At 33.7% G+C, this 15,780-nt stretch overlaps 1 protein-coding gene across 2 annotated transcripts in view; it reads right to left on the bottom strand.

Moving 5' to 3' along the window:
- LRRC7 (leucine rich repeat containing 7) overlaps positions 1-15,780 on the bottom strand; it is a 497,427-nt gene that overhangs the window by 255,275 nt on the left and 226,372 nt on the right. For both annotated transcript variants that reach the window (XM_060089953.1, XM_060089952.1), the window contains exon 5: positions 12,775-12,853. In XM_060089953.1, coding sequence (XP_059945936.1) covers positions 12,775-12,853 — 79 coding nt within the window. The remainder of the gene's footprint in view (positions 1-12,774; positions 12,854-15,780) is intronic.

Below are 15,780 nucleotides of genomic sequence, written 5' to 3'. Positions count from 1 at the left end.
CAGAAATAAATGAAAAAGAAATGAAGGAAACAATAGCAAAGATCAATAAAACTAAAAGCTGGTTCTTTGAGAAGATAAAGAAAATTGATAAACCATTAGCCAGACTCATCAAGAAAAAAAGGGAGAAGACTCAAATCAATAGAATTAGAAATGAAAAAGGAGAAGTAACAACTGACACAGTAGAAATACAAAAGATCATGACAGATTATTACAAGAAACTCTATGCCAATAAAATGGACAACCTGGAAGAAATGGACAAATTCTTAGAAATGCACAACCTGCCAAGACTGACTCAGGAAGAAATAGAAAATATGAATAGACCAATCACAAGCACTGAAATTGAAACTGTGATTAAAAATCTTCCAACAAACAAAAGCCCAGGACCAGATGGCTTCACAGGCGAATTCTATCAAACATTTAGAGAAGAGCTAACACCTATCGTTCTCAAACTCTTCTAAAATATAGCAGAGGGAGGAGCACTCCCAAACTCATTCTACGAGGCCACCATCACCTTGATACCAAAAGCAGGCAAGGATGTCACAAAGAAAGAAAACTACAGGCCGATATCAGTGATGAACATAGATGCAAAAATCCTCAAGAAAATACTAGCAAACAGAATCCAACAGCACAGGGCTTCCCTGGTGGCGCAGTGGTTGAGAGTCCGCCTGCCGATGCAGGGGACACAGGTTCGTGCCCCGATCCCGGAAGATCCCACATGCCGCGGAGCGGCTGGGCCCGCGAGCCATGGCCGCGGAGCCTGTGTGTCCGGAGCCTGTGCTCCGCAACGGGAGAGGCCACAGCAGTGAGAGGCCCACGTACAGCAAAAAAAAAAAAAAAAAAAAAAAGAATCCAACAGCACATTAAAAGGATCATAAACCATGATCAAGTGGGGTTTATTCCAGGAATGCAAGGATTCTTCAATATATGCAAATCAATCAATGTGATACACCATATTAACAAATTGAAGGAGAAAAACCATATGATCATCTGAATAGATGAAGAGAAAGCTTTTGACAAAATTCAACACCCATTTATGATAAAAAAGAATCCAAACTGGAAAAGAAGAAGTAAAGCTGTCACTGTTTGCAGATGACATGATACTATACATAGAGAATCCTAAGGATGCTACCAGAAAACTATTAGAGCTAATCAATGAATTTGGTAAAGTAGCAGGATACAAAATTAATGCACAGTAATCTCTGGCATTCCTGTACACTAATGATGAAAAATCTGAAAGTGAAATCAAGAAAACTTTCCCATTTACCATTGCAACAAAAAGAATAAAATATCTAGGAATAAACCTACCTAAGGAGACAAAAGATCTGTATGCAGAAAATTATAAGACACTGATGAAAGAAATTAAAGATGATACAAATAGATGGAAAGATATACCATGCTTCTGGATTGGAAGAATCTATTGTGAAAATGACTCTACTACCCAAAGCAATCTACAGATTCAATGCAATCCCTATCAAACTACCACTGGCATCTTTCACAGAACTAGAACAAAAAATTTCAAAATTTGTTTGGAAAAACAAAAGACCCCGAATAGCCAAAGCAATCTTGAGAACGAAAAACGGAGCTGGAGGAATCAGGCTCCCTGACTTCAGACTATACTACAAAGCTACAGTAATCAAGACAGTGTGGTACTGGCACAATAACAGAAAGATAGATCAATGGAACAGGATAGAAAGCCCAGAGATAAACCCACACATATATGGTCAACTTATCTTTGATAAAGGAGACAGGAATGTACAGTGGAGAAAGGACAGCCTCTTCAATAAGTGGTGCTGGGAAAACTGGACAGGGACATGTAAAAGTATGAGATTAGATCATTCCTTAACACCATACAGAAAAATAAGCTCAAAATGGATTAAAGACCTAAATGTAAGGCCAGAAACTATCAAACTGTTAGAGGAAAACATAGGCAGAACACTCTATGACATAAATCACAGCAAGATCCTTTTGGACCCACCTCCTAGAGAAATGGAAATAAAAACAAAGATAAACACATGGGACCTAATGAAACTTCAAAGCTTTTGCACAGCAAAGGAAACCATAAACAAGACCAAAAGACAACCCTCAGAATGGGAGAAAATATTTGCAAATGAAGCAACTGACAAAGGATTAATCTCCAAAATTTATAAACAGCTCATGCAGCTCAATAGCAAAAAAAAAAACCCAACCCAATCCAAAAATGGGCAGAAGACTTAAATAGGCATTTCTCCAAAGAAGATATACAGACTGCCAACAAACACATGAAAGAATGCTCAATATCATTAATCATTAGAGAAATGCAAATCAAAACTACAATGAGATATCATCTCACACCAGTCAGAATGGCCATCATCAAAAAATCTAGAAACAATAAATGCTAGAGAGGGTGTGGAGAAAAGGGAACACTCTTGCACTGCTCTTGGGAATGTAAATTGGTACAGCCACTATGGAGAACAGTATGGAGGTTCCTTAAAAAACTACAAATAGAGCTACCATATGACCCAGCAATCCCACTACTAGGCATATACCCTGAGAAAACCATAATTCAAAAAGAGGCGTGTACCAAAATGTTCATTGCAGCTCTATTCACAATAGCCCAGAGATGGAAACAACCTAAGTGTCCATCATCGGATGAATGGATAAAGAAGATGTGGCACATATATACAATGGAATATTACTCAGCCATAAAAAGAAACGAAACTGAGCTATTTGTAATGAGGTGGATAGAAGTAGAGTCTGTCTTACAGAGTGAAGTAAGTCAGAAAGAGAAAGACAAATACCGTATGCTAACACATATATATGGAATTTAAGAAAAAAAATGTCATGGGGCTTCCCTGGTGGTGCAGTGGTTGAGAGTCCGCCTGCCGATGCAGAGAACGTGAGTTCGTGCCCCAGTCCGGGAAGATCCCACATGCCGCGGAGCGGCTGGGTCCGTGAGCCATGGCCGCTGAGCCTGCGCATTCCGAGCCTGTGCTCTGCAACGGGAGAGGCCACAACAGTGAGAGGCCCACGTACCACAAAAAAAAAAAATGTCATGAAGAACCTATGGGTTAAACGGGAATAAAGACACAGAGCTACTTGAGAATGGACTTGAGGATATGGGGAGGGGGAAGGGTAAGCTGTGACAAAGCGAAAGAGAGGCATGGGCATATATACTGTACCAAACGTAAGGTAGATAGATAGTGGGAAGCAGCCGCATAGCACAGGGAGAGCAGCTCGGTACATGGTGACCACCTGGAGGGGTGGGATAGGGAGGGTGGGAGGGAGGGAGATGCAAGAGGGCAGGGATGTGGGAACAGATGTATATGTATGACTGATTCACTTTGTTATAAAGCAGAAACTAATAAAAATAAATAAATAAATAAATAAATAAATAAAAAGTGTTTACTTAAGTTATATTGCTAGTTACAAGAGATTAATGTCCCTATGAATAGGTCTCAGCTAATGACTAGAAGGAGTATAAATACCTCAGCTCCCTCACCCATTGTGCTTAACAACTCTGTGACATGTGTTTAAAGTGTTTCCCAGAGTTTCCCAGAAAGATTAAGGTCTAGTGGTCCATTCTAGTAAATAGCTTGATAACGTATCCTTAACTGGTATTTTCTTGGATCATTTTCTAAATATATTGCTTGAATTATTTTCTAAACTTTTCTGCTGGGGAACCCAAACTAAACACAATTAATATTTGTATATCAATTTGGTAGGAATTCTTTATACACTCTTAAGACGTCGATCTTATATGGATTATTTTTGCTACAAATATCTTGGTTCAATTTGTATTTTGGAGTTGGATTGTTTGTATCTTGCTTCATAGAGGATGTTTCCATAAATTTGCTCCCAAGGCGAGGTAGGATTCATAAAAACAGAAAAGAAAGAGAGAGGAGGCAGGGGAGGAGTGAGTGGTTCTATAACATAGAGGTAATCATTCACCTGAGATGAGTGACAAAGAGAAGATGAGTTCTAAGGGGAATACCTTATGTATAAGAGTATTAGAAATTAAGATCTGAGAATATCAGTAGGGGACAGGATTTATAGGATACTTAATGCTTGTTGCAAAGGTTTGAACTTTATCCTATAAGATTAAAAATAATTTATTGTAGATCCTTGTTTTTCTCTACTTTTTCCTTTCTATAACACATTAGAGCTCATATCCTGATAGTAAAATAGTTTTTATGATAATGGCACATATGTCCAATAGATTACAATTCAATTTAACTACTATCCTACTTTGATGTCCTTTTGGTTTCTATAGTCATTTGAGAAAATAAATCATTTATGACTTTTCAAAAAAGAAGATTAATATGTGTAAAATGAGAATGATAAAACTTTATCTAATAATTTATTTTAACATTGTAACTATTAATAAATAAAAATCCTTAAAAAAATACTAATTTTCTAGTTATAGGGACAGTTTGAACTGCTCAGCTTACCTTAGTCTATTTTTCCACACATGTCTGCACTAAATGGTATTACATTGTACTACTTCTTTTGATAAAAAATATTTCTTTAGGCTGCTTCTCTGGCAAAGTTTATCATGTAAGAAAATCTGGCTCTTACTTAGAACACTTCTCTAAGGATTTAAGAATTGACTACACTGGGCAGATTCCAATTGCAAAATTGGACTGCCAAAAATAAGTTATATGAAAAAACCAGAATACAAAGTAAGATAGTTTTTTTCAGTCTGCTTATAAACAAAGATGTGTTGACACTGTATATCAAATCTTTCTTTTCTAAAAATGTAGAATTAAAGGGTATATTTATACAGTATGTCTTGTTTAATAGCATGTATATTATTTATTTCAATTTACTTAAATAAGAATTTGTTGAATGGTTACTCTGCACTGAGATCCAAAATTAATGCTTTCTTCCTCACCTTCCCCACAGCATTATATTCATAGATTTAGCAAAATGCTTATAACAATTATATTTTATACAAGTTTTGGGAATTTTTTATTCCTGGAATAAATTATACATTCTTTGAGGACAAGGAATTTTTTTAATCTCTGCAATAATCTAGTATTGTATTTTGAAAACATATTTTTGAAAATATATATTCAGTAGGTCTGCTAAAAAGATATTCAACTTTATTCATTATTAATTTTATGGTATGATTTTGTAGCTTTAATAGTGACAGTGGTCCCACTTGTCAACATCACAACTTCCAGAGGAACATACAAAGACCTGCAAGGAAGAAGATATTCCTTAGCAAGCTAGATAAATTCAATGAAGATGAAAGTCATGGGCTGTCTTTATCCTCCTCCAAGATAGTCAATGAAATCCAAGATTTTACACTAAGTAAGGGAACTCTAATGAAAGGTTTTCACATTCCTAAAGTAACTGGTGGTTTTCCACATTTGACTGATTTATTAAAAAATTCAAAGTGTTTTTTAAAATATATACTGGTAAGTAATTCTCTCTCTGAGGAAACATTTTCAGTTTATTAATGGCTGAAATTAAAAGTGGAGAAAAGAGAACACTCTTACACTGTTGGTGGGAATATAAATTGGTACAACCACTATGGAGAACAGTATGGAGGTTCCTTAAAAAACTAAAAATAGAACTACCAATGACCCATCAATCCCACTACTGGGCATATACCCAGAGAAAACCAGAATTCAAAAAGATACATGCACCCCAATGTTCATTTCAGCACTATTTATGATAGCCAGGACATGGAAGCAACCTAAATGTCCATCAACAGAGGAATGGATAAAGAAGATGTGGTACATATATACAATGGAATATTACTCAGCCATAAAAAATAACAAAATAATGCCATGTGCAGCAACATGGATGGACCTAGAGATTGTCATACTGAGTAAAGTATGTCAGACACAGAAAGACAAATATCACATGATATTGCTTACATGTGGAAACTAAAAAAAATGGGTACAAATGGATTTATTTACAAAATGTAAGTAGAGTCACAGAGGTAGAAAACAAACTTATGGTTACCAGGGGATAAGGTGGGGGAGGGATAAATTGGGAGATTGGGATTGACATATATATACTACTAAATATAAAATAGCTAACTAATAAGAACCTGCTGTACAGCACAGGGAACTCTACTCAATACTCTGTAATGGCCAATATGGGAAAAGTATCTAAAAAAAAAAAGAGGGGATATATGTATATATATAACTGATTCACTTTGCTGTACACCTGAAACTAACACAAACTGTAAATCAACTATACTCCAATAAAATTTTTTTAAATTAGAGTATTCAAATTGCAATAAAGAAAGCCCACTAGAATCAGACACCTAAAATGTTTAGTGCTTGAGCACATGGGCATTGATGTCAGAAGACCTAAGTTTGAATCACAGTTCTTTCAATTATTTATCTCTGTGACTTTTACAGATCACTTAATCTTTGTAAGCCTCAGTTTCCTTCTTTATGAAATGATCATACTAATATCCACTTCCAGAGTTGCTCCAATGAGTAAATGATTACCCACCCCATATTAAGAATACACTAAACTGGAGCAATTGTATTACTTTTCCATGGTATTGTTTTTATTCTGACCTTTCAATATTAACTAGAATACTAATTTAAATACTTTTATCAGTACTAATTTTATTGTTGGAATAGGCAGATTAAGATTGACTGCAGACATCCTTGTTTCAATATTTTTCTTTTCTAATTGCATTTACTTTAGAAGTTTAATGAAAACATATTACAGGCATTTGACCTCCATTAGAACAGTTAAACAAAATTAAAACACAGGTGTTATAAGTTTTGATTAAGGAGCCAATGTAAAATCTCCTACTCTAATTGGGAAGATATTTTACATCTAAACATTTTAATTTATAAACTTATAGTTATAAAATTTACCTAACATTATCAGAGAACATTTAGAAAATAAAGAGAAAAAAATGTTGCTCATAATTCCACCTCCTTAACACAACTATTATTACCATTTCATGTATTTAATTTTGATCTAATTTCCAATTAATTATTTTAACATCATTGCAAACTTGTATCATGATTTCTCCCTTTACTTTGTAATTATCTTTCAATTTTGCTGTATAACCAGAGTGACTACATAATCTATCATTCAAACTAGGACACTTTGGAGTGTTAAAAAGGAACTATTATTAATCATGCCACATCAAGAGGTATAAACTGGGATGACTTGAGCAAACAGAGACCTATGGTCACCCTATAAATAATCTTTATAACCATCCAGTAGATGTACCATAATTTATTAGCAATTTCCATATTGTTGAGCATTAAGAATGTTCAGATTTTTCAAATTGTATCTTTTAATTTAAACCAAAATCAAAATGTTTCTTGAGGATTTGTGAAATATAATAAAAGGAGCCCAGGAATTTAAATAATATCTTTATGCATTTCCATATGTAAAAAGTTACATAAGTAATATTTATCTACTTCATAATTGCCGTGAAGATGAAAATGAAATAATCTAAAAGCCTGAGACATTCTAGGTTCTCAATAAATATTGGTCCTTACTTTCTCACTGAGAAGTTGTTATTTTCAATTTTATTGTAATAATTTTCACCAGTGACTTGGTTAAAGCACTCAGACTATACTATAAAGTTCACATCTAAAACTAAAACTAGTACGCTAACACTTAAAACTATAATTTTCATATTCTAGGGTTTTCATGAATTAACTACTTTGTAGATTTCTTGTATCTAAGAAAATAAACAAAAGCTATAAAGAAAAGTAAATGAAACCTAAGTCTATTTTTTAATAGAGCAAATTGATAATCTCTGGTATGACTGATCAAGTAAAAAAAGAAAGAAGACAAAAATTATTGATACCAGGAATGAAACAGAGAGCATCACTAGAGATATTATAGATATTAAAGGGCTAATAAAAATTATGAAAAATGAGGTACCAATAAGTTTGAAAACATATGAAATGTACATATTCCTAAAAAACACAAACTACCAGAAATCACTCAAGAAAAAATAGGCAACTTGAAGAGTACTATACAGGAAAAAAAATTTCAGACTAATATGCCTCATGAATATAGATGGGAAAATCCTTACAAAATATTATCAAATCAGAGCCATTAATTTATAAAAAGTGTAATACTTCATGACCAGGTAGGGTTTATTTATATTATCATGTCAATAGATATTTTTTTTAAGAAAAACTTTGACAAAATTCAACGTCTATTGACAGGAAAAAGTCTCAGCAAAACAGATTTCAAAGATTTGGCAGATTCTAAGGCAGACCACATAATCTTCGCTTTCAGAAGTTCATGCCCTGGTAAAATCTTCTCTTCTTGAGTATTGGTAGGACTTGTGACTTGCTTCTAATCAATGGAATGTGGCAAATAGGATATGATGTCATTCTCATAACTATATTACATTATGTGACTCCATCTTGCTACGATACTCACTCTACTCTGCTGTTGGCCTTGAAGAAACAAGATGCTATGTTGTGAACTGTCTATGGAGAGGGTCACTTGGCTGGGAACTGCATCAGCCTTTAGGAGGCAAAAGTGGCCTCTAGCTGTCAGCCAGCAAAATACTGGGGCTCACAGGTTTATAACAGCAAGAAAATGAATTCTGCCAATAACCTGAATGAGATTGAAAATGTATTTCTCTCCAGTTGAGCCTCCTGATGAGACTGCAGTTTGACTGATCCCTTGATGGTAGCCTGGTGAAACTCTCAAACAGGGAACCCAGCTAGAGCATGTCCATATTTCTGACCCACAGAAACTTAGAGATAGTAAATATGTGTTGTTTTAAGCCACAAAGTATGTGGTAATTTCTTGCACAGCATTATAAAACTAACACAGATTTTGGTATCTGGTATTGGGATTCCGCTGTAATAAATTCCTAAAAAATGTGGAGTGGATTTGGAACCAGGAAATGGTCAGAGATTGCATGATTGTTGAAGAGCATCATAGAGAAAGCCTTGATTTTCTTGAAAAGTTTGAAAGTAGAAATCTAAACTTTGACAGCCCTTCTGGTAAAAGCTCAAAAGGAAGTGAGAAATGTATTATTTTAAATTCCCTCAGCCTGATAAAGGGAATGTATTAAAAAAAAATAAGTAACAATCATATATAATGGTGAAAGTCTGAATGCTTTCTCCCTAAGATTGGGAACAAAGCAATAATATTTGTTTTTACCTCTTCTATTCAACATTATACAGGAGGTCCTAACCAGGACAATAAAGCTAAATAAATAAATAAAAGAAGTACAGATTGAAAAGGATGAAATAAAACTGTCTTTATTCACAGGTAACATGATAGTCTACACAGAAAATCATATCCTTTCCCCCACAAAGCTACAAAGTATTTACTAGTACTAATAAGTGAATCTAATAAAGTTGCAGGATATAAGGTCAATATAAAATAATCAATTATATTTCTATGATAGAAAAATTATTTGTAATTGTGCCCAAAGCATGAAGTACTTGAAATAAGATGAACAAAACTTGTACAATATTTGTAAACTTAAATCTACAAAACATTGATAAAAATTTTTAAAAGATCAAATAAGTATAGAGATATATTATGTTCAGAAAAAGGAATACTCAGTATTTTTGACATGTCAATTCTGCCCAAATTGATCTACAGATTCAATAAATCCTTATCAAAATTCCATATTTTTTGGCAAGCTGATTATAAAAATTATATGGAAAAGCAAAGGTCATAGAAGACCCCAAATAATTTTGATAAAGAACAAAGTTGAAGGACTCACATTCCCTGACTGTGTGAATTACTACAAAGTTACAGTAATTAAGATAGTATAAAACTGGTGTTAGGAGAGGCATATAGATTAACATAAAAATAGAGAATTCAGAAATGGATCCAAACACATATGATCAATTGATTTACAAAACAGGTACTCAGATAATTTTATAAAGAAATCTATATGCAATAAATAAATAAAAAAGAGAACCACAACCTTCACACCTTACATTATATATTTCCAAAAATCAACTTTAAATGGATCATAGACCTAAATGTAAAACCAAAACCACAAAAGTTCCAGAGGAAAGCATAAGGGAAAATCTTTATGACTATGAATTTAGTAATGATCTAGACAGGGACAAGAAGAATAAACCATAAAAAATTATAAATAGGGCTTCATGAAAATGAAAATCTTTTTATATTTGAAAGTCACTATTTAGGAAGTGAAAAGATAAGTCATAAGAGCAAACAAATATCTGATTTTTAGCCAGAATATATAAAGAATTCTTATAATTCAATAATAAAAATACAAGTCAATAAATATGAACAAAAAGTCTGAACTTTTAACAAAGAAGCAATACAGATTGTAAATAAATACAAGGAAAGATGCTAATTTGACATTTAAACTATAAATTAAAACTACAGTGAGATATGACAATGAGATACTATATCTACTAGACTGGCTAAAATAGAAAAAAAACCTGACAGTACCAAATTCTGACAATAATGAGGAACAATGGAAACTCAGATTGCTGGTTGGAATGCACAGTGAAATAGTTATTTTGGAAAACAGTTTGGAAATTTCTTATAAGGTTATGCATACATGTACCATAATACAGAGGAAACTAATCCTAGGTGTTTACCCAACAGAAGTGAAAACAGATGCTTACACAAACACCTGTACAGAAAGGTTTATACCCACTTTATTCATAATAACCCCAAACTGGAAATAACTTAAAAGCCTATCAACTGAGGAATAGATAAACAAATTGTGTTATATTCATAAAATGGAATTCTACCTAGAAATAAATGGGAATGTAGTACCAATTCTTGAAATGGCAGGAATCAATCTCAAAATCACTGTGTTAAGAAAAAAAACACAAAGTATGACACCATTTATACGATATTTTGGAAAAGGCAAAACCATGGGGACAGAAATCAGATCAATGGATGACTGGGCTGAGGGAAATTTTGGGGATGAAGGAAATAGTCTATATCTTGATGATTATGGTGATTCCATAACTATATACATTTGTCAAAATTCACTGAGCCGTACACCTAAAAGAGTGAATTTTACTGTATGTGAATTATTGGGTTGGCCAAAAAGTTCATTTGTGTTTTTGCATACATCTTAGGGAAAAACCCAAATGAACTTTTTGGCCAACCCAATATATCTTAAAAAAAACCCAACCCTGACTTTAAAATTGATATACTATTTAAATTGACTTTTTTTTGAGTAATTTTTAAATGAATTCCCAAACTTGCTTTTAGTGTTAGACACTTTTTGATGAAAACAGTTATACTCATTTATCTTTTAAAAAGTTAAATATATGAAAGGAATTCAGAGGCATAGCCAATAAAACTATAGATTTTAAGCTTTTTAAATATGTAATTTAACATCTGACTTCCACGCTCAAAGACCTGACCATGATTCCTAAATACAATGAGCTATTAGAATGAAAGAGATAGAAATCAAAATATTTCATCATCTGCCCTGGATTATGACTTAAGTCAAGGACATGTCTATAGTCCTGTTGTGAGGTTAGCAATATTTATTTCTTTTATGAGAAAGTTGCATTTTTGTCTAAGTATTTTGGAGAATACTTTTCACCTTTTTTTCCCCTCATCATATTCTACATTTGAGGTAGAATATGGTTTATTCAAACATAGTTTATTCCTTGATGTTCCACACTTTCTACGAAAGGCCTCAAATTATTTCACAAACCATTCACTGTAAAGAGCCTCATCTAAACTTCTACCTCATTCTTTTACATTCTATTTCATTTCTAGTTTCACCTACATCCTCTTCTCATGATCCATAGAGAAACCATCCTCACTACTCCCTCTCCTCAACCCTGTTGGTGAAAATTTACCCTTTAAATTCCCTTTGATGAACTTCCTTTTGTCTTCTTCTGGAAACACTAGATTCATTCAATGCCTTTCCTATGAACTTCAGCTTCTCCCAGTCTCCCCATCTTCATGTGGACAAAAGACTGAGGGATTTTGCTCAAATCCTGTCAGTTTTTGTATTATTAAAATGCCAGTCTTACCTTACAACTCGTTATCTCATCACCACTGATTAATTTCATCCACTTCCAAATATTACTACAACTTTCAATAGACTTTCTAGATTTTACATCCACTTCCATAGATAAGTGACTTTAACATTCAGGTCCAGGGCTTACCCAATTCATTCACTTCATGGTTTCTTGACTTATTTGATTCCACAGTATACCCTATCACTATGGCATATTGTAATTTGAAACATGGTCACATGCTGGGTTTCACTTTCCCTTGGCATTTCCCTACTAACAGATCATGACACACAAATAACATATTTCTGATCACAGTATTTTTACCATCCATGTCTTCCATTAGGCTATCCTCACAAAATTGTCTTTTTGCTCTTCCTGTGATATCTGGTACCTAAATACAGTACTCCCTTTTTCTGATCATACTTAATTCATTTTCCACCTTGAATCACATGACAGCTATTTGCATGTGCCTTATACACTTGCACTCTCTTGAACTTTCATCAGAACCTTGATGCTAATTTTCCAGCATGACCATAACTAATAACTGTTTTCTTAGTTTTGGCGCTCTTCCATGGAATGTTGCTTGAGAACCACAAAAAATGATGACATGGTTTCCTTCAAAGTAATGCCATCTTGTGTCAATTAGGCCTTCATTGTTACTCAGCAATGCTTTTACTCATCTTTTATTGAACTATCCTGATTTGATTATTCCTTTCCCATCATTCTATTAAACTGAATTTTAAATACAGCATTTAAAATTCATTTACTATGCGAGTTTCCTTTATCTTGGTACATTATTATCCAATGGAAATATAAAGATAAATAAAATGTAATCACTCATACTCACTTAGAAATGGGATTGACACTGGCTTCAATAATTGTTAAACACTTACAGCACTTTATGTTTTCTGGAAATTCTTGTACACCTAAAATTAAGAAAATAGTACATAAAACATACTAAACAATAGTTTTAAGATTAAGAATAATTAATTAAATACACAGTGTAAACACCATATGGGTAATCACATGTAAGAATAATAACTTATTAATATTATACATTAGTGTTATATAATATACATACATTTTAAAAATAAAGTATGAGTGTTAAATAATATTTTATGATAGTAATAATTGGAAATTAGATATAAAATTGAGAACAATTTAGCATAGGATATACCTTGGCTGTTTACTAATCTAAAGCAATAAAAATAGTTGGGATTATTTAGTTATTATAATGCTGCTACAAAAGAAAGGGGACATCAGCAGATATAAGAAAACAGAAAATGAAATCTTTACTCCCTTCATTTTGTAAGATTGAGAAGATTGAACATGTACAATGTAAAGATACCTAAGGAGAATTCACAAAACTGATAGATATTCCCAAACTATTAAGAAGCTCTAACAAATTTTGTGCACCTCTTTCTTGTTGGCACAGAGTGCAGCTCTACATCTGCCTGAAAGGGTGACAAGGTGAGCAACCCTTCCTGGGGTCCTCTCTGGAGTCTCTGAGGTACCCAGCCTGGCTGACTGCCCTTGTAGAACTTCTCATCTGCTGTCACAGCTGTGCTGTTGGCTATGTGACAGAAAAACACAAGTTTTTCTTACTGGAAGTCATTAAGCCAAAACTCAATCCATAAATTAGGATTTTATTCAGAGGAATAAAAGATGTGGAGGATGCTTCAATCAGTTGATACAAATGAATTAAATATGTAGTTGGCCCTCCATATCCACGAGTTCCACATCCACAGATTCAACAAAGTGCAGGTAGAAAATATTAAAAAAACAAAAACAAAACTCAGAAAGTTCCAGAAAGCAAAATTTGCTTGAATTGAATTTGCTACACATTGGCAACTATTAACATAGCATTTGCATTTCATTAAGTATTATAAATAATCTAGAGGTGATTTAAAGTATACAGGTGGATGTGCATAGGTTATATGTAAATACTATGCCATTTTATATAAGGGACTTGAGCACCTGTGGATTTTGGTATCTGCAGGGAACCAACCAATTTTGGTATTTTCTGGAACCAATCTCCCACAGATACTGAGGGATGATTGAAATAAGCCCTACAAAAATTAGAAGGAAAAACAGCTATATGAAGCCATTCCTATATCCCTGCAGTACTGCTTGCTCTCAGTTTTTGAAACTATTGTTAAGCATTTAAAAAAATGTCTATGAAGTACTAGTCCTGCCAAGTACTTCGTATATTACAGAAGGATAAGGAACACTTTGTGGTAGGATTTAGTTGAACTTTTTGATGATAGATAATCAAGAAAAAAAACCCTCCACCTTCCTAGATTCTGTTGACCTAGACCACCATGTCCACAGGGTTTCAAGGTCCAGAGAAGCAGCAGGAGGAGAGCCAAACCAAACAACTCATTTACCAATGCAAAGTGAGGGTATGAAAGATGGTGTGGAGGCATTTCTCATACCACTTCTCTCTATGTGAAGATTCACCAGAAACTGTGCTGTCCTAAAATTATTGCTGAAGGATTTTGCCTTCTTAATAAAAACCCAAGGAAGTTTAAGAGCACCATTACATATGAATTGAATGAGAAAAGCAATTACCTTTTTTGGAAAGGTCATAACACCTAGAGCTGTCCTTATTAACTAGAGGTTAACAAAATGTCACAGAAGTCAATAACTTAACGCTTAGCTATCCCCAACTTTTCCCCTGAGCATTCATAGTCACTTTGGATATCTGCAACCAACAGGAGTATGAGGCTTTTTCTTTTCTCCCTTTAGCTTTTTCTGCCCAGTTACCAATCTGGGCTCATTACAAGCCAGTATGCCTGATGCCTTATCTCCACAGGTGCCTGCCTTAAGATGATATTTCCTGAAATTATGTGTAAACCAAGACATGGAAGTAGAAGCAAATTAAAGTACGATTTTAAAGAAAAGACTGTAGTGTATCTCTTTATCTTCTGCTGAAAATGGAATTCCCTGCTGTGGTGAAAATGCTACCACATTATTTGTTAAAAAAAAAACTCATATTATGTTGTTTACAGTTAAACTTAAAATTGTTCAGAGCAGAGTCCATTGGATTAAAATGGAATTTCAACGTTATAATTTACTGTTTGGGTAACCCTAGGCAAGTCATTTAAATGTTCAATGTCTTAGTTTCCTACTCTGAAATATGATTATTATATGAATGGTTTCATCAGAGAGTTGCAGAGAGGATGGAGGGAGATAAAGAAAGTAAAGTAATTGGCACAAAGTGCTGAATATCTGTTATCTATAATTATTAGAAACAAATAGAAGCAGAGGGTGTCCGTCAACAAAGGAACCAACAATCATGTCGAGATGAGCTGGCTAGTATAAACTTGTAAAATTTATCTACCCAAGAGAACAGCAAAGAGGTAGGAATTAGTGTGCTGAAAGAACATCTCAGTATCGTATCAATATAATAGCTGCAATAAATGCTCTTGCAGATGGGAAGTAAATAATAAACATATATTTATAAATAAATATTTGTATGTTATAATGAAAATATATAAACATATATAACTAGTCTATGCTGAGCAATATTTTTGTAGAGGTTTTTATAGCTGCTTAATTTGCTTATGAAAGTCAGAACACATTTGGAAAAATAGGTTGTCAGGGGAACTTTACCATATATACTAATATATGGACCTTAGACTTTAGGAAAAGTTCTTAGAGCATATCTTTAACTTATAGTTCAGTCTAAACATGGAGAGGTACTAAAGCACAGTAGTTAAAAGCATGGGTTGGAAGGATAACCTAACCTCAGTATTGTCACTTAACTAGCTATGTAATCTTAGTCAGACATTTTAATATTTGAACGTCACTTTCTCATTTCTTGCCTAATTCAAAGGGCTGTTCCGATTAT

Source organism: Mesoplodon densirostris, chromosome 2, assembly GCF_025265405.1.
Source record: "Mesoplodon densirostris isolate mMesDen1 chromosome 2, mMesDen1 primary haplotype, whole genome shotgun sequence".
Taxonomy (NCBI): domain Eukaryota; kingdom Metazoa; phylum Chordata; class Mammalia; order Artiodactyla; family Ziphiidae; genus Mesoplodon; species Mesoplodon densirostris.
The sequence above is the reverse complement of the archived record's forward strand: the minus strand, read 5'-3'. Positions and strand labels throughout refer to the sequence as shown.